The 25,069-nt window shown below is 31.1% G+C and overlaps 2 protein-coding genes across 12 annotated transcripts in view; both read right to left on the bottom strand.

The window, feature by feature from the left end:
* The window catches only part of LOC130898315 (galectin-8-like), a 47,159-nt gene extending 35,772 nt beyond the window's left edge, over nucleotides 1–11,387 (bottom strand). Inside the window, exons 1-3 of one of the 2 annotated variants that reach the window (XM_057807522.1) lie at nucleotides 10,865–11,387; nucleotides 6,331–6,422; nucleotides 967–1,044 (exon numbers count right to left, since the gene is read on the bottom strand). In XM_057807522.1, the coding sequence (XP_057663505.1) occupies nucleotides 967–1,044; nucleotides 6,331–6,422; nucleotides 10,865–10,999 (305 nt within the window). In that variant the 5' untranslated portion in view covers nucleotides 11,000–11,387. Of the gene's footprint in view, nucleotides 1–966; nucleotides 1,045–6,330; nucleotides 6,423–8,346; nucleotides 8,689–10,864 lie in introns of those variants that run through there. The other variant, XM_057807523.1, reaches the window with a different exon arrangement.
* Nucleotides 11,388–13,144: 1,757 nt separating this feature from the next.
* LOC130898311 (signal-induced proliferation-associated 1-like protein 1) overlaps nucleotides 13,145–25,069 on the bottom strand; it is a 92,630-nt gene continuing 80,705 nt past the window's right edge. For 4 of the 10 annotated variants that reach the window (XM_057807511.1, XM_057807516.1, XM_057807517.1 and 1 more), the window contains exons 13-16: nucleotides 24,911–24,928; nucleotides 22,606–23,086; nucleotides 19,208–20,355; nucleotides 13,145–18,916 (exon numbers count right to left, since the gene is read on the bottom strand). In XM_057807511.1, coding sequence (XP_057663494.1) covers nucleotides 18,703–18,916; nucleotides 19,208–20,355; nucleotides 22,606–23,086; nucleotides 24,911–24,928 — 1,861 coding nt within the window. In that variant the 3' untranslated portion in view covers nucleotides 13,145–18,702. Of the gene's footprint in view, nucleotides 18,917–19,207; nucleotides 20,356–22,605; nucleotides 23,099–24,910; nucleotides 24,929–25,069 lie in introns of all 10 variants that reach the window. The other 6 variants (XM_057807520.1, XM_057807514.1, XM_057807515.1 and 3 more) reach the window with 2 other exon arrangements.

Raw genomic sequence — 25,069 nt, 5'->3', positions numbered from 1 at the left:
ATTTCTGAAATTATTCTTGACGTTTACGAGTGTCTAGACTCCATAATTGGGTCTGTTAAAAAGATCTTTCAAAATATCAAACATCCATTAAAATAAATACAAAAGTCAGTTTCTGATTGTAAGGATATACCGTTGTAACATAAACTGAATTATAACTTTTTATATAGGGTCCTTTAACAAGTATTTTCCATGTAGAGAACTTTTATGTTTTAGTGGCAAAAAACTTGGCGATGTGAGTTTTATCGAGAGAGTTTTGTACCCAAGTTATAGTCAATTTTGACCAATCATTTTGTTAAAACAAATCAAAATAGTCAGATTGCATTTCAAGATAAAGAAGAAATGAAATGGAATCCCAAAGTAACAGTCATAATGGCCCAAATTCTGAACATAGCTATATGGAATGCCAACGGCGTGAGCCAAATACTCAAGAGCTGAAATTCTTCATCTATAACAACAAAATCGACATTATGCTAGTTTCTGTAACGCACTTTAACACTAATATTACTCACTCTACTGTTAGTAGATCCCACCACCTTAATCGCTTTAAACAAAACAAAATTCTACATGCTATTTTGAACTAACTTTCATATAGAAGAATCTAAAAGTAAAAAGTTTTAGAAAATTATTTAGTATTGTATATAACCAAATCAAAGTGTTATTATAGATACAGAATTGCTCAAAGAAGGAATTTTCTAAATGTTATGATACAAAAACAGGATTTTACCTATTGTTCAACAGTTGAAAAAATTGTAAAAAAATTATGGTCGAAAATTTTCAGAATTAAACCGAATTAAAGCAAAACAAAATAGTCAAATTTGACTTTCTGAAGACAATAACTTGTCGAGACGCGTGTCAAACTATGAATACTATATAGTAACTTACAAGCTGTTGCAATCAGAGTCGATAATATCTAATAAAACAAATTAGAGTTTTTAATGTTTAGAGTTATAGAAAATATCAGCTCACCTCTGTGATATCCTGGGATTTAAATGCAAAGCTATATCCGTTGTAGGTTCTTTAGTGCAACATAAATTTACCGCAAACCTGGAAATTTTCAAAATAAGATTAAAAATCAATTTCAAGTCATAAAAGTACTTATTTCATATTTTATTTATAACACTTGCCAGTATTTACTATTTTCAATCTGTTTCCAAACAACTAATATCCATGATTCTCTTTTTGAAGCGTTATTTGTGTTATTTTAATATAAAAATTAAATAATAAATCAATTTTGTATACAGTATCATCTTACTTAATATAGACCAACGTTGTAAATAAATTGCTCACATCTAGAACAAAATACTCGAACCGCTATTTTTGTATTCCTAGAGACCTTTAATTTCGATATTTCAAAATTTGAGTACTTATGAAGTGAAGCTTATGATTTAAGACAAAGAAATTCAATTTTTTTATGAATCCATCTCACAGAGAGACTTCTAAACCTAACGAGCAAAGCGCAAATAATTTGATGTGGCTAAGAACAAATATCCATTTTATTTTGTAGAGTTGGGTTCCGTCTTTAATCTAGAACAGTTATTCCCACAGTGGTTCAGGTGCACCTTTAGGAGTCCACGGGTAGCTCTACGACAGAAGTGTACTTGAATGTCCGTAGTTATCGGATTATTTAACGAGTATTAAGTATTTTGAAAGTGATTTACGAGACAAAAAGTTTGGGAACTTCTGATCTAGAACAGAGCTCACGCCTTCCTTAATTCGCCAAGAATGAATTTTGTTATTGGACACTGGGAAGTTTTGCCTAAAATATGTTGTGCAAACTATCTCTATACTAGCTGCGGGTTTTTGGAGTTTTAGAATTGGTAAATTGAAGTCTGAGCAAATTACTAGATTAGATACAACCACTGAGATAAATATTTTATTCGTTATTGTTAGTTAAACTATAAAAAGACTCAAAAGATGGTATGCCTCTCATCTGCAGTTATTTTTTCATTTACGTTTCTAACACAATTTCATGGTTTTGAGCAACTGTATGAACTGATCTAAAGAAGTTACAAGCATTAACAGAAATCCTTTTTTCTTTTGCCGTCTCATTTTACAACTATCAAGGTTGCTTATACATTCACGGCCTCTAAGGGTAGGCCTAACCTCAAAATATGAAGCAGTAGATTAACTAGTTTTCTCATCCAAAATCCTATCATCATTATTTTGATACACCTTAATATTATTGGCAGAACTACAACTTTTATCATGTATACCTGATATGCAGTGTGAACCTGAGTGTTTATTGTCACTCAAAACATACATTCCTACTGTTAGCATTCATTGTACACTATGTATGAGATACTATAAAGTTTCAAAACACAATATATGTAGTTGCATAAACATAACCTCCAATAAAGTTAATTACTTTGATCCATGAAATATCTGAAGAAACGCTCATTTTCCATAGCAGTTAGCGCATTCTAACAGCAAAAAGGTGATTAGCCGTCTTGGTCACTAAAACTTTATACAGCCTAGACAATAACTTAAAGTGAAAAAGGTGTTATTCTTTAAGACGGTATCTACCTCGTTGATTTTGCAGATGATGATAGATCGGGTTTAAATCGAAGCGGAACCACAAAATATTTGTAAGGTAATATTCGATAATCTCACAATATTGAGTATACAGTCCATACTTCATTCTATTCTATATCTGTAGTACTTTTATTAGTCATAAGTGAGGATTGCTGTCAAAAGTCTTTTTGTAATAAATTTTGCAAAAATTATAGTTTTTGTAGTAGCATGTTTGACTCTGGCTGAATCGATAACGATCTATTATTTGCAAGAATTGGTAAATATTTTGTTATTATTAACTATTTGTAATATTTGACATCATGTACGTCTTTTTTTGATATGAAGGTAAGGTGTTGTAATATGCCATTAAGCTTGTTACGTTTTACTTTCGAACATTCCTTTGTTCACGTATTGTGGCTCAGTAGTTATTTCAGTTCTTACATTCCAGTGTTTGAAGAAATTAATTTGTTTACGACCTTCCAATCCATTCGAGGAATTCAATAAAACCTCGGTATGTATTCTGAATCGTATTCTATCTGTCTACACTCAACAGCAAAAATAATCAAATTTAGTAAAACTTGTTGTTGTTATTATCCTTTATATTCGCTGGTAAGTTTTTTAAATATCCTTTTAACTTTGCTTTTTATATATAAGTCCCCACAAAATCCCAGTTATTCTTAACAATTTCTTTTTGTTTTAGAAAATTTTGTAGAGTTTCCGTGTAAATTCGTATTTTCTATTTATTTTGGGAACCGAACGAATAGAATAGAACATATTCCTGTTTGGGTTATATTTTAAAAAATATACAGTACAGTTTTTTATAGCATGAGTTCCTTTTTGTTCGAATCTGCTCTACCTACTCGTTCCTTCTTCAATAATTTCCATCTGTGTTCCCATTTCCTTCCTCATTTTATTTTTTTCCACAGTTCTACAGCTGCCAGGTTGGGATTTCAACAAAGGATTCAACCGGTGCACCACAACAAACCAACATACAACTCCAATATCTGGGAATCCAATTGAGGGCTGCCACTATCCCGGATTTCCAGTGTGATCCATGACTATTTTCAAATTATTAGATACTTTTGGTATGATTATAAATATATACGTCCTGTATTTAATATTTTGTGTTTGCCAGCAAATAATCTGGTGCAGATTTCTTCATCTGTTCATCTCAAGAGCTAGTTTGTGTCTAAAAATTCATTTGACGGTTCTGTTTGCTATCTCTTACGTATGAGATAGTTTCAACTCTTCTTCTAAATTTTTATATGTATTATTAATCATGTGTATTTTGCCCTTACAGACCTTAATAAAGTATAGTAGTTCAATTCACTTCAAATATCTCTACAGAATAATAAACCCAAATCGTAAAACCGATGCGTTGATTTATAGACAATCGGTGGGCATTATCAGTGTTTACAGTTACAATTATAGGTCAGATTACCGGTTAGATACTGTCAATAAGATGTATCTAAGCAACTAATCTTGTTTCATGTTTAAAATCAAGTCACGATACACACACACGAATACGTAAATAAAAGAAACGTCATAAAAAACACAAATTTACGATCTTTTAAGTGAAAAATAAAAAGTGAATCAAGTGATTAATTATTATAAAATTACCAGTGGTTTCTAAATTTTATATTAAACAAGCATTTTCGCTAATCGATCTCGTTACTCATTGCGCTTACTATATTCTGCGGACAGCCTTAAATACATTTTGTAACCGTTTTTTCAGTAACATAGTGTAACGTTTTTCGTATTTATTTACATTCTTTCTATTCGTGGGGTGAATTAATAAACACTTACGTTCTTAATTTATGTACATACTATACAATACACTCAACTTATAATTACTTCACTTAAATAATTTCTGTGATCACTTTTAATAATTCATTTTACTAACTAACTAACTAACTAAATAGATTTCTATAAAGTTCTAGAACAAAAATAAACACAAGAAATAAATAAATAGACTTTCCTAGAAATTATTTATTTATTTTTCTGATCTTAATCTTCTTCTTTTTCCGATTTCCTATCTCCTCCTCTTTTGGCAATTCAGTTCGCATTCATTCTGTACACATGCCCCAATCACTTGACTCTTTGGGCTCTGATCTCTTGTCTGTGACCTTAAAGTGTTGTTGACACCAAGGTTACTAGAAAAATAGAAGGTTTGTGACAAGAACAAGATGCGCAGTAGACAAGTGACGTCGCCAATTCTTCACAGCTGTGAGAACGGCAACTCATAACTTGACTATAATGTTAGTGAGGTTAGGTTAGGTTAGGTTGACATAAAAATATAAACAAAACAAAAATGTGAACATAATGACGTAGTTGGTATTCTAGCGGCTGATCGTTTGTTTACAAAAACATGCGCATGTCACAAACCTTCTATTATTGTAGTAACCTTGGTAGACACAAGGTTACGTGTGTAATTCTTTAGATCATAGATTACCTTGTTAATCATTGAGTAAACACAGCAAAGATATTTCATCAAATACTTTCATCATCAACTTCTTGGTCGATTCTAGATTCTTCATCAATCAATTAAAAAATTCCACCTGAACAGCATTTGATCGTATATTGTGATAATACCTGATGGAAAGCTCGTATTTTTATAACATTATTCCTTCTAGTTTTCCTTATATTTTTTTGACCTCACAAATTGTTTCTTTGTCTGCTTTTAATATATTTTTTCCTCCCATTTAGAGTAATGGTTTTTTGAATTGTGAAACTGGGTTTGATGAGGTATTAGAAACAAAAATAAATCAAAGGAAAATGCGAGTCAACTGAGTACAAAATTTGATCTTCAAATCCCATGAGTGAAGAAATGATTATTAAAGTTCGTCATTCAAATCTGAACTTTCTATGACTCTTCAATTAATTATCTAGTGGATGAATTTTATTGAAAAAGTTTGTTTTCTCTTCAATAAACCAAGAATTCATCAGGTTATGTATTTATAGTATTTGATTACATTGTGTATAATCTCTGTCAAATTTTCAATGTTTCATTTTAAACATAATTTATTGATTAATTAATTTTTTTTACATATCGCGATCCGACAATCGAAAATAATTAAATATTCCGGTAACGTAACAATTTCAACTGTCAGGATATGTAAAAAATCATCAGATAATAATATTCATATATAGTATCGCTTGCGCCATCTTGTATTCGGTAGCCAAAAAATTCACACTTTATGAGGTGAAATAAGTAGGTTACTTACAAGTTTACTTTTATATAAACATTTTTTATCCGCCCTAATGTATTAAGTTAATACTTGTCATTTCTAATCACATAAATATCTATTTAAATCAACAGTTGAAAATATTAGTTTCTATTGTATATATCATATTACACCGTTGAGATAATTTATCTATCGCCATCTACTGAATAAAAGAATTTCTTTCTAAACAATTCGAAACACTGTTGCCCGATTTCAAATATACGTAGTATCAATTCCGATTGTTCTTGTAATTTTTTATTTTGATTAATAATCAGACAATAAAATTCTATGATTAATTCAAATTTTCCATATACCGTTAAGAGGAAACAATTTAGAAACAGTTCAATACATTTTAACTAAAAAGTGAATGTATACTAATTTTTAATACTGGCAATATAGCAATACCAAAAAATTAACCTAATCTATAATTCTAAAATAAATTTCAGTGCAGATATATGATTTATTTAAGGTCAAAATTATCTTTACGTAAGTAAGCATAAAGATTTGTTTATTTAAAAGTTATTGAACTCAATTTATTATAAACAAAACTAAGCATTGTGCCATTAAAAAAATAGTGTGACTCATTTGCACTTACCTTGAGCATTCTGGAAGAATGATTCCCTTAACTTTGATGACAGTTCCTGCATCGAGTGGCTGGGGAATATTGTAAAAGTGCCGGTAATCCTTCTGTTGAACAATAATAAAATCTAAAGCATCTACACCAATTTCATCCATTCTTTTTAAAACAAGATAAAGCTAACAATTGTAACCTCACAAAACTGATAATAAATTTACGTAACATTGTTCAAGCGATTGACTCATATTATTAGTACTTATTATATTTTTCTTTGGCTTCCGCGACAGTTTCTTGTAGGTAGGTATACATGAACTAAAGTTGAATCTGCATTGAGTAGTGCATATACTGCAAGCTGGTATTTTTAAGTCCTTGTAAAATTGATTTTATATTAAGGTTACCATTGCCAAATTAAAAGCTTATTTCACATTATTACTCATATAGCTGACCAAAAAATTATGAATACTACAATAGCATTTATAATTAAGTGTACAAGGTGTAACAAAAAAGTGGGTCATAAATTAAACCACTTATTTTGGAAAACAAAATGAACGTATTTTCGTAAAAATAGGCTCAACAAAAAGTTACATCTCCTTGAAGTTACTTTATTTTTGACATAAGGTATACAAAAATGTTTTGTTGCAAAATTGGAAAACTTTTAATCAAAATTTATTCAATCTTCTCAGTGAAACATTATAAAATTTGCAAATTGAAGACAAAATCAATGCAAAATATCTTTTTTATTGATTCAATTTCAACGTAGACCTATGTGTGGACAAAAAAATCAACGAGTCATAGGCGTGCGGTTAATGATGAAAATGTAAGAAATGATTCAACATAATTGATTCTTGTTTTCATGAATTAAAAAATGTATACACAGATTAAAATTAACATTAGCTTTATTCTTCAATTTTATATACCCTTAGATGTACAACTTTGAATTCGATAGTTTTTGCAATGAAATTTTCTACATATTTTGCTTTTGTTTGGTGATATTAAGATAGTATCAGGATGATACTGGATGCTAATGATACAAAACAGAAAAATGTGGAAAATATAAGAGGCCTATGTTCATCCTATGATAGATGAGACTGATTCTGTGTGAGGTTCAAAAGATGTGTATCACATTCCATAACTGATCCTCCAATCAAAGGTTGGGGCAAGATTCTCTTGAGCATATTTACAGCGTTGTAGTCGCTATACTCTGACGTTTATCTTATCCTAAGACAGAATTGCCATTCATCAACACTACGCGACTACAATCCTCTCTTGTCCTGGATGCAAAACTTAGATATTTCCATTCTGGTGTTCTGAATAAGAGCAGACCACTAGCTCTAGTTCCAGATAATAATTCAGCTGCATTAAGTCCTCACTCTCAAAGCAGAGTCATTTATAGCTATTATATTTCTTCTTCTTCCTAAACCAGGTCTTCTAGTAAATCAACCAGTTTCTTCATTGTGGACTAGAGAGTCTTATACCAAACTTTAGCGGCCATCTCCTGTAGCTAGCTGCGACAAGCTGTACTACAAAAGTACTTATGGCCATCGCTAACTTTTACAATAGTAATACTATAGTACCTAACAATTTGTAGTAAACAGATAGCCACGGGAACAAAAAATATGCCGACATTTGGAGATGGGCCTTTTTTATCCTACGTTTATCCAACCATGCAAAAATAGTTTAAAATTGTATAAATCATAAAATAATTTGAAATAATGTGGTAATCCAAATTTTATGCTCGATAATGTACCACAAGTATAAAAATATTATTTTGGTGATTTAATTGACGATCAATTTCGTTGAAAAGTTGTTCTGGGTTGCCTCCTCAAAAAGTGCCTTAGTGGAGTCGTTTGAATAAAAAAAGAAAAACTATATATGACTATTAACATAGTCCTAACATAATTTTTTGTTTGATAAGTAAATGAATGAGGGAGCAGTGCTTATTTTTGTAATTGTGTATTTTCCGAGGTATGTAACTTCTTTGTACGCAATGTTAATAACTACAAACAATCTACATTTGTTTATTTTATGACCTACCTTATAGTAATAATCTGTAAATAATTTTGCCATCGATAAAGTTGAATCACCAATGAGACAAGGACATTTCGATATATTCAATAAAAACTTTGTAAATGCCATATTTGTTAATCACTTAATCTTATTGATATTCCTGTCGATATTCGATATATTATCAGGAAATATCGACCATGAACTATAATATTAAACTAAGTACTTATGCATTAACACCTTATTCTGGTGTACAATTTTAATTGGGAGTTCAAACTTATTACGTTCTCGTAAACATTGAGATAAAAATTATTATTCATACCATAAAAAATATTGTTCACTAATCGCGTTTACAAATTAACCAGTAACTGTATTTACTAATCGATAGCATTGCTTTATAAAACAAGGATATGAGATAAGATTAATTTAAATATGGCAAAATACAGGGTAAATAACTAAGATTTTAGGGTTGAGGTTAAAATAAGAATTTTATTTTTCTTGTCTTATTCGGCTGTCTTTTCAAGCGTCGAATTGGCACTCCGCGTACTCTTTCTATTCTCTAACTATGGAGGAGTCATACTCCTTTTTGTTAGTCATGATAGGGAGAGTGAACTAAGAGTTCAGAGCTGTTCTGGTGCCATTTCGTTTTTATCCTTGCTCTTCATCACAGAGTTAAAAAGAATTGAAACTTTATTCAAGAATTCGATGAAAGGAGAAAGATTATTTGCTTTGGGAATGCTGCCTACTGAAAAACAAATTCTCAATAAGTTTGAAAATTTGAAAACAAACGAGTAATTGACTTTTTTCGAATGGATTTCAATTATAGTTTGTACAATTACATTACAAATTGTGAAGCACAATGTATATCCAAGAAAAGTTTACCTTTGTGAACACAGCTACAAGGAGAGGCGCGGGAGGTATGTCAATCGGTAGCTCTTGAGAATTTAGTTGCTATGGAGCGTTTCTCGAGAGCGGACCGTGCATTGTACGTGCGTGAGTTTTACAACAAACGGTAATTAGGCGACTGTAGTACGAAGAAAATTCTGCAATATTCACAATGATTATGGCTTAAATGATACGCCAGACGCATTGGAAAATAGGTCGAGAAGTTCTTTTATGTTGTCCAGAATGGTCGATGATGTTCGGGACGAGCCTTACTTGTTTATTTGAAAGCGTGCTGCTGCTTTAAATCTGCGTAAATCATCACTATTTCGCATTTTACACAAAGATTTGGGGCTGTACCTTTACATTCAGTTGGTGCAAAAATCGAAGCCTCGGGATGCTTGTCAGAGGCTTGACTTCGTAAATCAAATGATCGAACGCTTTCCAACGCTTACCAACATCTTGTTTTCGGATGAAGCTCATTTTCATCTTAATGGACACGTCAACAAGCAAAATTGTCGCTACTGGAGTGCAATCAATCCAAAACACAAAAATCAACAACCCCTACTTTGGCCTAAAGTGACCGTAGAATTATAGGCCTTCCGTCTATAGGAATTCTAGACGGAGTAACTTCACACACGTCCAGTAGATCTCTGCCACGAGTTCATGAAATCTTTCCTGGCATATTGATCTCAAGGAGAGTTGACATAAGTTGACGCTGTCCCGATTTAACGTCTATGGAGTTTTTCCTATAGGGTTATATCAAATCAATCAAGTTTATGCTAACCAACGGACTTCTCTGGTACAATCCAAAGAAAATATCCTTCACAAAATGGCAGCCATCACGGAGAATACCTGCTGAGCCGTCATAGGCAATTTCTGTGCCCGATTAAATGAATATTTACATTTGGTCGATGTTATTTTTAATGAATAAATTCCCAAGCGGTCTAATTTGATATGTAGCAAACGTTTTTTCAATAAACTCCTTCCTTTTCTTAAAATTGTTTTTGTAAATGTGAACTTTCTTTTGAGACACCTTTTTTAGTGGAGGTGTTACGCTTTGAAAGGTTCAGATTTATCAATTACTTTCGACTACGTGAACCAATTTCCAAATTATTTAAGGAAACTAATTTGCCCAGGTTTTTCGCTTATTTAAGACATTTTAGAATATTAGCCACGAAGGCTTTCATTTTCAAGCACCGATAAAAATGTGGACAATCTCTACGATTTTTTGGATCGATAGATATTCAAAATGGTCAGAGAAGAGTTTAATTCAACCAACGAATTGAGGGATAAATAACCTCTCCGTTCTTCAGCCTTCTTAACCACCTAACTCGATTCCAAGTCCTTGTGACTTTTCTCTTATCAAGAAAATTACCCAGTGACATTCTGGGACGCTCGAAAACATTAACATGGCTATAATCTATTAGTTAAAGGATTCTCCAATATCAGAGTTACAGCAATGCTCTAAGAATTGGTATAATCACCTCCGCAGCTATATAATTTCGCAAAGAACTCATTTTGAGATAGACAAGAAAATAAAATATTCAAATTACTCAACTTACTCACCTCGTATATATAAAAATGTTCATGAATATCGATTCCAAAACACATTAAACGTGTTCTCTAAATATAACAAAAATTCATTTCAAGGCAGTTCACTTACCTCGTTCATGTTATTAGTAATGATTATCTCAGGTATTTGATTACTTCTGCCATACGACGGGAAAATCCGACACGAATTACAGCACCCACATAATCGTTTTTTGTTTAAATTTTGTGCGTTTCTTATTTCAGGCATTTTCACTTTTTATTATCCGCACTTTCACAGCTATATTATGTCTGTTCACTGAATGATAAAAATAGCCTCCTGAAAAACCTATTAACCTCGATCTTACTTAGAGCAACTAATTTTCTGTAATGTATATGAGTAAATCATTGTTAATTTTTATTAGGCGGAGACATCATTGTTTAAATAATGTATGAGTTATGCATTTTGCCACAACGTACAAGGGTCATTTATCGAAATAAATATTGAATGTGTGTAACTAATCGCCGCGATAAATAAACTAATTGCTTTTGTTGTAAGACGATGAGCAAGTTTTCGATTTTTTATAGAGCTGCCATAATGATAATATAAAATTTATGAGACCTGCTTATCAATTCAGAAAAACAAGGTCAATATGTATAACGTTGAAATATACATAGAAAGTTGATCGAAATTTTAAGACTGCTCAACGATTGCTTGCTAAAGTTTGTATTTATGCATCTAAATGTTCTTGATTTAAGGTCTCTTCTGTTTTAAAATTAGTTTTTTTAATAATTTTTTAAAGAAAAGTCAAAACGTTAAATTTTATCTTTCTTCCAAAAATTATTTAAAAAACTAATTTTAAAACAGAATAGACCTAAAGTCAAGAACATTTAGATGTATTATTATATCAAAGGGTTTAAGAAATAAGAAATTAAAGAAGTTTGTATTTATTTGAGCTGTCAGACTTTAATAGTCGATAAATTGAATTCCAAATCAAATTTCAATAGTCATATCGTCGATGAAACCGGATTTTGAAGAAGAGCCTTAAAGCTATGTTATTTTTGAAAATACTGACAATAATCAGTCAAAAATTATTGGATATAAAGCAGAACTTATTTACGTAGATGCTGCAAGAAAAAATTACTCATAATGTACCTTTTTTTGTTTATAATGGATTTACACCATATTTTTTTAAAATAAATAAATACTTTTGAAAAGTTTTCTAAAAATATTAATGTAAGAATGAAACTCAAATATAGTACATCTTTGTTCTTCATTCAACTTGTGGAATTCTAGGACGGATTGCTGTTGGGACAATTTACATGTACATCTACTTCCTAATTATTTCTGATCTTCTCAAAAAATAATCTCATTCCCATCTTTTTTCTTCGTGCTTACTTATAATAATCCCAGTTCTCTTTGTTTTCTATTTTCTTATTGGGAATCATTTCTTCTCACACGACTGAATTTTTCTCTTCTTTATGTTCGTATATTTTTTATCGCCCCAGATTTGTTGTGTTTCTTTAACATCCAACACATTCCATTAACGTTAGCCCTTTCGGATTTTCTGAAGCTGCATTATTATTGTGGCTAATCTCCGCTAATCTGACTTTCTTCGATTTGTAGATCTTCATTGTCTTGAAAACAGAATGCATTCCCCAAATTTATCTGCATTAGTGGATTGCGCAAAATTATTAAGAGCTCGGAAATATCTGATATTATGGTACAGAGCTTCCATTAAAAAAATTTCGTCCCATTTAATTTTACTTAAATCAGATGAATTGAGATATTTACTTCTCCCCTTACTGATGTAGCACTAACTTTTTTACGGAAATAACTCAGTTCAGTTATTTGACGAATAATTGGAAATTTTGAGGGTGTATTTACTTGTTTTTTGATTAGTGTCCAGTGATTAACATCGTGGTTATGATTTGCGAATTATTTTTATTTTCCTGAATGAATCTGTTTCAAAGTGAGAACAAATTCAACTCACTCCAACAACTGGGAATCCAGTTGAGGGCTGCAACCATGCCGGATTTCCATAGATAAGTTCCAGCCTTATCTTTAATATTTAAATAAATCTTGTTTTTAATTTATAACTGATTTTATCCGTTGTGTTCTTTTGGATACGCAGTTAATGAGAATTTATTATTTTTTCAATAAATTCATTTGTTGCTGAAACTTTTTTTATTGTTCGTTATAGTTTAACTGAGGCCAAATACCACTTCCTGAGGAAGAGTCTCCTGTCGGGGAAGTAAGGTTATATGTTAACTATCAGGTTCCCACTCATGTCTGCTGCTAGCTATCGAGGTTTTTGTACACCTGGATGTCTGTTAATATTCTGATTAGTCTAGATCCTTCTAATTTCCCCTATGTCATTTTACTAGGTTTAGAAATTTAAATTAAAACAACAGATAACATTTACAAGATTTTTAATTCATTTAAAAGTTTGTATACTGAAATCCTAACATATCAATTTCTAAGGCATCTACCAGGTCACAGATATTAAACATAAAACTCAGATTAATTAATTATAACACAACAAAAATTATTAAAACACTCGGGAATGCAAGTAACTAAAATTTCATATATTACTTCAACTATAACTAGGATATTAATCGAATAATGTTGATTTGGTGTTGCTCCTTAAAAATATTCAACTTATATTTAACAATAATAATACTTATTAATTACATAAACAGAAAATTTTAAATTAATTGATAGATAATAATTTAAATAAATTCACTTTCAATCACATTTATTGCTTTAGATTAGCCCGAATGACAAAAGTAATTAAAAATTACAAATCGGAATAGAAGCCTTTTTTCATATTGAAATTATTGGAATTTGATTGAACATTTTCCGTGTTAAAGTGAAAAATGGATGAAATCGACTGAAAAATGTTACGATATATTACAGGGAGGATGTAGCAGATTGACCAGTACTGAAGCAAATTACAAATATTTAACAGCCTAATATAATGAAAGACTTATTTTATATAAATTAATGAAACAAATAACTTATGTGTTGAAACAACAGTTTCAAATATTTCATAAATTTATACTTTGTAAACATGTGAAGCTGAATCATTAACAGATTTATAAAAATACAGTAAAATCAAACATGCGCATGTGATGAAGATTGAAATAAAGCGAAATTAGATATGGCTGATGGACGACACACACATCCAACTTTTATTTAATCCGGTTTCTCAAATTTTGTTTAAAATGTTTATATTATTTTTATAAGCTCCCTATTCATGTCACAATATATTCTTAAAAATCTGCAATTTTCACTTATTTTAACCATTCTAATGGGTAAAGCTAAAGAAATGAATGAGAAAAGTTGATCCAATACTAACTAGTATTAATACTATTTAAGGATGATGACGAGGAGTTAAAAAATCAAGTGCAAAAATGTGAAAACGTTTCAAAAAGGTGAAATTTGAGAAAGGTTTCCAGTAGCTACCTTCTGGAAAATTCGTGTGTATCATACTTCTTTGCACTTTATTTTTCCAATGACAAATTTACAATTTTCCACATTTATGGTACTGAGCAACTTAGTTAAGTGTAGTGTGAAGAATAAATTAATAACTTAAATGACAATGTAAATTCACACCACGAATAGAAAGAGTGTAAATAAATAAGAAAAACGTTACAGTATCCTATGCGTTAAGCGGAATACGAAATAAATATTATCATTCAAAATAGATTGAATTTGCATTATCTATCGCAAAACGGCTGAATATATGAAAAAATACTTAAAATAAAATTGGTCACTAATTTTATATATTACCATTTTTGGATTAATGGAAACCGATATAATACAGAGACTGACCCATGAAATGAGATCATCGAGACAAATTTTAGAATGCCAGCATGAAGGTATATACAAAAAAATCCAGCTTATTATTTCTTGTTTCGACGTTTCCCACTAATTTAAATGGGTTATAAATCAATCTCATGTAACTAGCTGCCTCTCAAAATATCTTTGTAATATGGAAAATTGTCTCAATTTGTCTTTGATCTAATAAAAGTGCTTACTTTCCAAAATACAGTTTCACCTTAGACAAAGATTGGAGTTTAGGTTCATAAGAAACGCGATCTTAATTTCTAAATATTACATTTAAAAAAACTAACAAGATTACAAAATTGACAACGGCTCAGTATTATTTTGAATAGATCGGGAATATCGTGCATACGATTAAAAATAGTAATAATCGTTAAATTTGTAGTAAAACAAATTCAAATGATCTGTTAGATCTCTTGTCAAGTTTTTACATAATACTTATTATTTTAAAACATTCAATCAAGTAGCACAATAGTAAGATATCACTTTAGGTATAAATATTAACAAATATATAAAGTGTTTCAAGTATTCATTCATGTATTCAATTATTTTATATTGGAAATCAACAAAGAAAAAGTATCGGTAACACAAAAAAGGAAGCAAACAAACTAACTAGTGGTTGAATAGAAGTTTTTAGAAAACACTAATGAGTTTAACACTTTGAGCCCTAACTAAACTTGATCAACTTTCCCCTGAACCCAAAAAATGTTTGCACTCAATATGGGGTGTGGTTTCAAAGAAAAATGGAATCAAAAGTGCGAAAAAATGATGTTTTTCCCCCGGCCCCAGAGCGATCCTATGAACCGTACACAAAAAACATTATATTTTGCAATTTTTATCCGCAATAAATCTTTTTTTATATTTCTTTGAAGGTACACTCTACTTGTAGCATAGAAAAGCCTAATTTTGTTTGCTTTTTGTGCAATGTGCTTTGAAAAATATTATATGGGACCAAGATAACGTAAAATAAAAAAACAAAAAATCAAATGGACTAAGTGTAAGGTAATATTTCAAGCACCCAGGACGGTCCAATTAAACTGTAGAACACATTTAAATACGGTACTTTGAGCTGCGGAGAAGGTTTGAAATAAAATAAGTCTTAAGGACCGCTCTGGGCTGTGGGGAAAGTTCAGTTACGGGCCTATAGCCTCTGGGGCTCAACTTGTTAAAGAAAGACTCTGGGTTTTTGTCATTGGATCACTTGTCCTGGTCCAAAAGTTGAATATAGTGAAAAGAATGGAAAATCTGATACTGGATGGAACAAGAAAACTGTGTCCTATAATTTATTAAAAACGTAGGATTTATTTAAAGCATCTGAATATAAAAAACAACACAAATATCACTTTATACGAAAAAGAACGAAACCTAGAGGAATATAAGAAAGAGTAGAGAACAAAAATCCATTGTAGATGTATGTTTGTTAAATAAAAATATACAATACAAGGCAGGATAATTTGTACATATGGTACTTCAACATACACGAAAGTATAAACAGTAAATCATCTCTTTTCCGAAAAATATATAAATAACTAAATAAAATAATATTGACCAGAGACAAATTACTAAAAGACATGTCAAAATTGTATATCTCAAAAATATTAATAGGGCTCACCAGAAGGACAACTTTTCGGGAGAGCAAAAAAACTGTGCTTTTTATATATTGCGATCATAATACACATATTTTTTTGAAAATTTATAAACATATATTTTTCAAGACTTTTGTAACAGTTGTCTATAGGTGCATCTTTCGATTCTCTATTGAATGACATTTAAAAATGAAAAACACATTTTTTGGACTGAAGTGTTAAAACTTGAACGACGCTATGAATATTTAGTGGTACAGTACAGTTTGCACATTGTATATTGGTCAAATTAATTAGAATTCGAAAATTAAAATTAAAAAATAAAAAAATTAAATGCATATAAATGTCACAGTGTTATTTGCAGTTTGTTATTCCATCAACCTTTAGCTATTAAATGCGAAGAAAAACACTAGTTTTAAACAAACTTTTCATTAAAAATTGCAAATGAAACACTTTATATTTGTTTTAAGAGAAGTTAAAGCCACTATTAATAATATTTTCAGATATTCTAAAATCTGATTATTGTGGTAACTAGTAAAAATTACAATAAAGACAAAGATTCTATACAATGAATAATGCAAGCAATGTTTTTATTATATAAACATTGCGCTCTTTTGTTAAATTGGATTATCATTTGTTAAAAATAAATTAAAAAAAAAACAAACAACTTTTTTGTACTATAACATACATTATTATACATAATTTTTAAAAGAAACAGATTACTAAAATTATACATATATACATGGCTGCTGCATACTGCAACCATTATTTTGTATCAAATAAATACATTATAAACAATATATAGTTGGGATTTTTTTATTTAACATTCGGTTAATTGCTGTGGATCTGTAAGATGCCGATATCTTGAAGTAAAGAACTAAAGTATTCAGTACTCCAAACTCCATTGACTTATTTATGAATTATCTGCAATTCTGTCAACAAGGTGTCTCACATGGCTCACTGCTATCTCATTTATAGTATAACTTTACCAAAACTACATGTGACAATGAACTTACTACAATTTGCAGATGACATAATAATAGCAAAACTCAAGTGAATATTATAATTATTATTTCGGGCCGTTAGATGACGATTCTAATTAATGCACTTAATTCAGGAAAATTCGACAATATATTTTTATTAAACCATCCCAATATATTAGATATCTGGAGATCACCATCGACAATAAATTAAGATTCAATTTTTCTATGAAAAGAAAGATGATAATAAAAGCAGTATGATTCTTTATGCTTGTAGAACTCTAGCAAAAAAATAACATAAAAGTAGGTGAAATAACCAGACTGGAATAGAGCCTGTAACAAATTTTTCAAATATTTTTGTCTCAAAGAAAACAGCATCTAGCTCAGTGATGGCGGGTCATACATTGACCCAACCAAGCTTTTTAACTGACCCACATTTTGATTTTTATAAATTTATTTTTTATGTCAAAAAAGAAAATAAATACTAAAAAAATCCTTATTTCTATGATCGAATTTATGAAAGAATATTTCCAGCTGAACTAGCTGATTTTCCATTTCTATTGTACCTGGGTAACTTGACGCGCATGCATCGCATCGTGGCGGGATGTACACCAGTGCTTAACTAACAAGTGACACTTTTGTCAAATTATTGCATTCTAAATATAAATATTTTTAATTGTAGTTCTGCATTATAACGGCGGTTGAAAAATTAAAAACAAGCAATACAACTTCCAGACTATATGAAACTGAATGGTTAGGATAGGTTAGGTAAGGTGTGATTGAAAGAATTAAATTATTATATGTGCAATTTGTGGTGAAAACATAACTTCACGTATATATAATGTAAAAAGATAATTTGAGAAGTTTTCTAATCTCGGCATGTCAACAGATGAAGAAAGATAAACTTAGTTTTTGCAAAAGAAAAATGAGAATACACTGACACTACCACTACATACAACGCGTTTCAATAACCAAGTTATCGTCTTCAGAGACTCAAGGTAAACAGTTTAATTGTGAGTGTTGATGTAATGGTAGTGTAAACAGTATGTTCAATAGATTTTTACCTAAAAATAGCATTTAACATTTAAATATATCAAATCATTTGAATTTCTCAGATCCTCTTATAGTGATGCACCTAACAGAGTGTTAAGTATCTTTAAACTAACATTATCAAAATCTATACGATTTTGGTGTCTTAAGATTGTGTGACTAGGGTAACAAAAAAGTTTTGAAAATGTGTTGAACATTTTTGATTCATAGAATTCATTTACTGAAAATCTATATGGTTAATACATTTAGTGAGGGATAGCATCTCAAAAATAATACCATATTGTTATCTTACCGTTCACTGCCATTCCGGCAACAGTCAAAATTACACTGTCTGTCGCCTTTAGTCTCTGAAGACGACAATTTGGTTATTAAAACGCTCGTCGAAGAATTAAATGGTGAATGTGGTATAGTTGCAAGATTTCAGTTATTCCAGTATTGTTACTCAATACATTTATATAGATAAAGAAAATTCCCAACTAATATTGGCAAAAAAACATTAAAAATTAGCAATTTACTGCCTTTTCACGTTTTTAAAAAACCATTCAGTGAATTTTCTGAGTTGTTGTACAGCTGCATGTGCCTGGTCTTGTAATTTTCGGTTTTCTTCCTTGAGTCGACGTACTTCATTCTCCAAAGACAATCTTCTCCTTGTTTCGAGATTAACTTTCGATTCCAGTTCTGCAACATGACTTTGAAGTTCTGGAACACTCGTACTCGAACTTACTCTAAAATATTGTGAAATAGAAATTCAATTTTATTAGTATTACTCTGATTACTGATTTTTGAAGATGGTATGAAAGCAAATTTACGACAATAAACCTACATAAACCTCCTATTGGGAGGACAATGTTTTTATTGATGTTGAGACAATAATTAATTATAGATAATTTACAGATAAATTTGAAATTTTATTGCCAGCAGTCAGTCATTGGGAGGGGAATATCTTGCAATTCTATAGGGGCGATAATTAGATTTATATTTCAATTTAAAGTGAATTTATAGTCGCTAATACTTACGTAGATCCAATAGAAGCGTCAATGACGACATCGTCGCTCCAACAACGGTTTCTCTCTGTTTCCTTATTGTTTTCACAATTGGATCCGACTTGGTTCATAAAACTTGTAGCCGTGTCAACTAAACTCGGCCAATCCCCATCTTCCGGCAATGGGAAATCGTCAGGAAAACTCACAGTAGTTTTCAACTTACCTAAAGGCACGTGAGAAGCACCAAGATCATCTGGAGTCCTCTTAAATTCATTTGGTAGAGGACTGGAGGTAGTACTAGCGTTAGAAATAACAGTTGCGGGCCTAGCCATTGTCAAAATAATTTCTGGTTGAGTCTTGTGAACGCTTAATGCGTTATTAAGATTCTCCCTTGAGTGATTTTTTGTTTCTTTAACTACTTTTTGGTCAGCAGAAGCTTCTATATTATCAGGATTGATTAAACGAAGAAGCTCTTCTTGGAAGTTTGTGGATAAATTGGCACTATTACGATTTGAACTACGAGACGTGACACCTGGACGTAATTTTGCCTCCCCATTCATAGATCTCGGACTTTGGTTGCGGTTATAACTTTGAGTCAAATTTGAATGTTTAGCAGCTCTTCTAGATCTGGGCGATGCATTTCCAGCAGCCGAAGAAAGTTCTTCTTCGCTGCCAATAAAATTGATCCTTTCACTTATAGAACTATCAGTAGAAAGACTCTCATTGAGCGCTACTCTATTAAAATCGTTATTTAAACTTTGTACTGTAGCATAATCAGATCTACTAGAGCCTCTAGCACTCATATAGTCACTTTCTTGTCTCAACCTTTCGTTATGTTGCTTGATAAGATTATTCTTTTCCATTTTATAAATATCCATATCGGTATTAGAATGAATTGCAGTTGTTAATGTCTGCGATGTATTGACGTGTTGTAGTGGCAAAGAATTACTGATGTGGATCTTATTATGTTGAACAGAATATTGATTATTTTGATGCGTTTGTAAGAGTGTGTTTTGGTGAGAGTTGCTACGCTTTGGAGTACTAGGGAAAGTATTATTGGTATGGTGTAACCGAGAAACATGCTGATTCATCTTTATAGGTATTGGTGGCGCCTCGAATTCTTGCAAAATATCGTACCATTTGTCGTCAGAATGGCCACTGGAAGAACTTGTTAAGGTACCCTGTAAATAAAAAGTATTATATTCAATGTCAACAATATTTACAGTTATATTCCTATCAAAAGAATATATGAATATCTTCTGAATCAAAATCAACCACATGTTGATAGGCTTAGTTGCTAATAAAGTTTTGAAATATGACAACACTGATGTGGCTATGTCAAATCTGACATCGAATCAATGGGTCATCCGCCATACAGTCCTTGTTTGGCACCCAATGATTTCTTCTTATTCCCGCAGATCTAAAATAAAGTGCGAGGTCAAAGTTATTCTACACCTGAAGAAGCAGTTGCCATTAAACTAAAGTAGAAACTCTCGCATTAAACATAATAGAACTCAAGTTGTTCATTATGTGAAGATTATGTCAACTTACTGCCATCCTTTCTGATAGAGTGTCTATTTAAAAATAACAATAATTCAGAAGATGTTCAAGTATATTTTTAAGTGAAGTATCACTTTAAATATGTCCTTGCACTTTTTGTAAATTCACCTGAATTTTGTATTATATTCATATTTCAGATATTACAGTTGATGGTAAATCACTTATGTTTTGCTTTTATCATTTAACTAATAAGTAATTTTCTTTTAAATAGATGCTTTAGTTTAGCAAATGTAAATTATAGTCATAACTGATATTTTATAAGGGAACACGTCATATTTTCGAAAAATATCAAATTTTTGAAAATTTTTTATTACTCCTCTTTCATTTTCAATTCTGAACAGAATATAATATATACAGAGTTTATATAGTCTTTCATTTTGGTTTAATGATATATTTATGTCTACTGTATTCAGTGTTCCCAACTTAGGAGTTTCCCCCCCTAATTTAGGTGGAAAATGTGGGATGGGATGTTTATAGGGGTATTTTTAGGGATTTTATAACTTCAAATATCGATATTACAAAATATGATTATGTTTCGATCCACACAGCAACAGAATGGTGGATCATGCACAACATTTCAACCATCTGTCTGCTGTACGCAGGGGTCCCAACATAGGGGTTTCCTCCACCCCAAATTTAACTATAATCTAGATAGTTTCGTCTCTTCTATTACTCAAACCTAAGAGACCTGTTCCTATCTGTACCGTGGTCTACCTTGCCTTTGAGTTAGTCACCCTGAAAGAACCCAGGATGTGAAACCCTTAACTCATCCAATTTGACAACATGTAAGGTTGGTTAGAATCGGTTCACTTGTGATACCTTTAACACTGTAGATAATGGCTGAATGGAAAAAAAGTTTTTTCGTCAACCAAGAAAATAAAAGTGGTGGGTACAAGCCCCATCGTTACTTGAAACATATGTGATATACAATCAAAGCGAAATAAATATTCACCATTATTTTCTACTCATAGTGAAATTCAATTTGTGATAGCTACCTTGGAAAGTGGTTCAAGCTCAGTGATATTAACTATACTAAGAGAATACTGCCTATAGCCTACTTGTACTAGGAAGCAACATCCATTTACTATCTTCCTAGGCTTACTTACAACTAGTTCCGTTAGCTATGAACTATACAAGGTAATAGAATTATTAAATTTTAATCTAAATAGAATACTAAGCTTTATCCAATAGCACGAGTTATACTATCTACGTTCAATTTTATATTAAAAACTGAGAAGCATTAAAATTTCTGTTTCCATAATTATCCTTTTTTCTCATCACACCATTATCCCAATTACATATACATATCGTGAAGTAACATTTATTGTAGTAATTGATTCAACGTAGAGCGAAGCAGAGTTGCAGATTACATAGAATTTCGTTATTAATGTCGGATAATTATAGATAGTTTGAAAACACCTATTTATGTTGACTAATTCTCAGATTCATAAGATTTTTTCTTCTACTTTTATGTAGATACATGTTCTATGCATTTAATGCAACTTGGAAGCTGTTACAATGTCCTGGATACGCTACAGGACGTGAAGAATTTTTATCTGCTACCCTTTGTAGTTGACATTTTCTATTTTGAAGGGCATGAAGTAGGTCTTCAGACGTATCTCACAGTACACCCACTTGAATTAGCTCGTTTCTGAACGTAAAATGTCGAGCGGAATATCAAATTAGTTAGTTCACTACATATTAAAGGCCTTTATCAGAACTAACTAAAAGAACGTTAAACTCAAATACTCATCTAAACTAATCAAATTTGATAAACTAATATACCCTTGTATTATTAAATTAAATAAAGCTTAGTTAAAACGAATTAATTTTATTTTAATGAGAATATTTGAAAAAGTAAAAAGACTTACCTCTATATTATTTTGAAATCTTGTTTCAGGTGCATGAAAAGACTTGCTGCTACTACCGGTACCATAACCGGAACTATTACTACTTCTTGGAGGTGAAAAGCTTCTCTCATAAATTCTTCTGTGATTACCAGAAACGGCTTGTTGAATTTGAGGAGCCTTCCTACCTTTATTTTCTTCATTGTTTGTATTGTCATAATCCCCTTCGTAATGTGCTTCATTATATTTGCAATTTTGAAGAGTACATCCTTTGCGTGGCGTTCCATCGGGTAAAGGTGGTATCACAGTCAAAGTTACAGTAATAGACGTTTTCAAGAGGTCCACCATTTGGTCATAAGTGAGAGTGGCTACTGCTACCTTGCATATTTCTACTAATCGGGAGTTTTGTCGAAGACCCGCCTGCCAGGCTTGACCTGCACTTTCTACCAATGTAACAATACCGTCGGGTTGAACGTGGAAGCCCAGTTGACCCATGATGTTCCGACTAAAATTTTTGCTTTGGTGAAAAATGAAATTATTATGCTTGGATTTCGCATGCAAAATGTATTAGTAACTACAAAATAAAAATATTCACACTTTTTATTTTAAAACGGGTACGGTTTAGGATTATAATAAAACACGTTATTTTAGCGTTTTCGTAAAATTCATTTATCGAGGTCCCAAATATTGGAAATTGGGACTTCCGGTTTCATTACATTGGTTGACTTCCAGTTCGGCTTTTTGAACTTGATTTATGAATTGACCTAAAGGTTTCATTTTGACAGATCTATTTTTAAGAAATTAGACTTAGCTGAAGAGGAGAAAGAGTTGTACTGTAATAAAAAAGTAGAAAATAATTATTGTTCCCATTTTTCATTTATTTACATTCGAATTGAGAACTTTCTCTTGTTATTATTATTAAGGTAAAACGGATCCATTTTCTGATTAAGTTCAATTAGGTCAGGTGAGGTTTACTTTAACTTCGATTAGGTTACGTTTACTTTAATTTCGATCAAGTTAAGTTCACTTTAGAACAGGTTAGGTTCACGTAATCTTAGGTTAGGTTATCTTAACTGGCCGATAACAGTTCAAAAAGCAAAACTGCAATTCAAATACGCATTGCCCGTATCTAGGACTTTGATAAATGGATTCTGCAATCTCAAAAACGCCAAATTAGCGTGGTTTGTTATGAATTGAAGCCGAGCAGACACGAAAATTTTTACTTCTCAATTAAATTGAAATTTTATTTTATTTATATCTTTATTTAGTTATTTCCATGTTTGTTTTTTAATTTTTACAAGCTTTTGTCTACAAATTGTAACAATTTTTTGACAATAAAGCATTTCTCTCTCTCTCTCTATTGTTGCACATGAAAATTTGAGCAAAGCTATTTCATAGAGCAATTTTGTAGTATATATGACACATGAGAAACCAAAGCCATTTCCAAAGGCTACAATCACCCACTGACTCCTAACTAATACTGCAAACAACAAATAACATTGGCATCTAGAAGACCAAAGGAAATAATCACTAAAAATTTGAAGGTTCGCTCAAACTTATACCACAGAAAATAGAACCGAGATCGGTACTTTCGAGAAATATGGAACAAAACACCCCACGCTTTTAATATTTTTAACTTTTTGGTTTGATGTGCTTGAAAAGCATGTTTACAGTTTTTTACAGCTCGGCTAACGAACGTAATTAAAGTGGTGGGATATACTAACAGTAGTAAGCCATAAAGGAGAGTAACAAGCAAACAAACAAGCTCCCAAACTACATACAGGTGAAGCTAATTTAAGCGTGTTGAAAAAAATGTGACGATTCGTAATAAACATACAAAATGAAGTTCACGTTATAATCAACTATAATTTAACACTCATCATCATCAAATGTAGCTTCATCTTCGTAAAAGTGGGAAAAATGGAAATAGTTTGGGTTCAAAGTCGATTATCAGAACGCTACTATTAGATAAACATGAACAATAGAGGAAAACAATATTTTAAAACTAAAGAATTGTTATGATTCTCAAATTAATGAGATTGCCAACCTTTGAGGTGAGAACTGTACAAAAAGAAGAAATTATATAAAATTTAATTTTGTTTGATCAAACTTTATAAGATATCGAGATTTCTATCATCCTCATAGTGTTAAAATATCTTTTGTTTCGAATTTAAATAAAGTGACATTAAATAAATAAAAAAAGCAACATTAGTTTCACTATCAGTAAACGTTTGCAGCCTAAAACTTCATTCCACTAAAATTTTTTCAACCAAAATTCTACAAACACAACAATTTGAAACCAACTTAAATATGTTTTCAATAAACTCACCCATCGCTATTCAGCTTTCTAAAAACATAGACAAAATTTGATTCCATGTATTTTCATGTGCTAATATTATTTTGCAATAACTGATTTACAAAAAATGTGTCAACAATCAATATAAACTAGAATTAAAATTGGTTTTCCATAACCTATCCTAATCTACCC

Source organism: Diorhabda carinulata, chromosome 9 (genome assembly GCF_026250575.1).
Source record: "Diorhabda carinulata isolate Delta chromosome 9, icDioCari1.1, whole genome shotgun sequence".
NCBI lineage: Eukaryota > Metazoa > Arthropoda > Insecta > Coleoptera > Chrysomelidae > Diorhabda > Diorhabda carinulata.
Note: the sequence above shows the minus strand (reverse complement) of the source record. Positions and strands in the feature narration are given on the sequence as shown.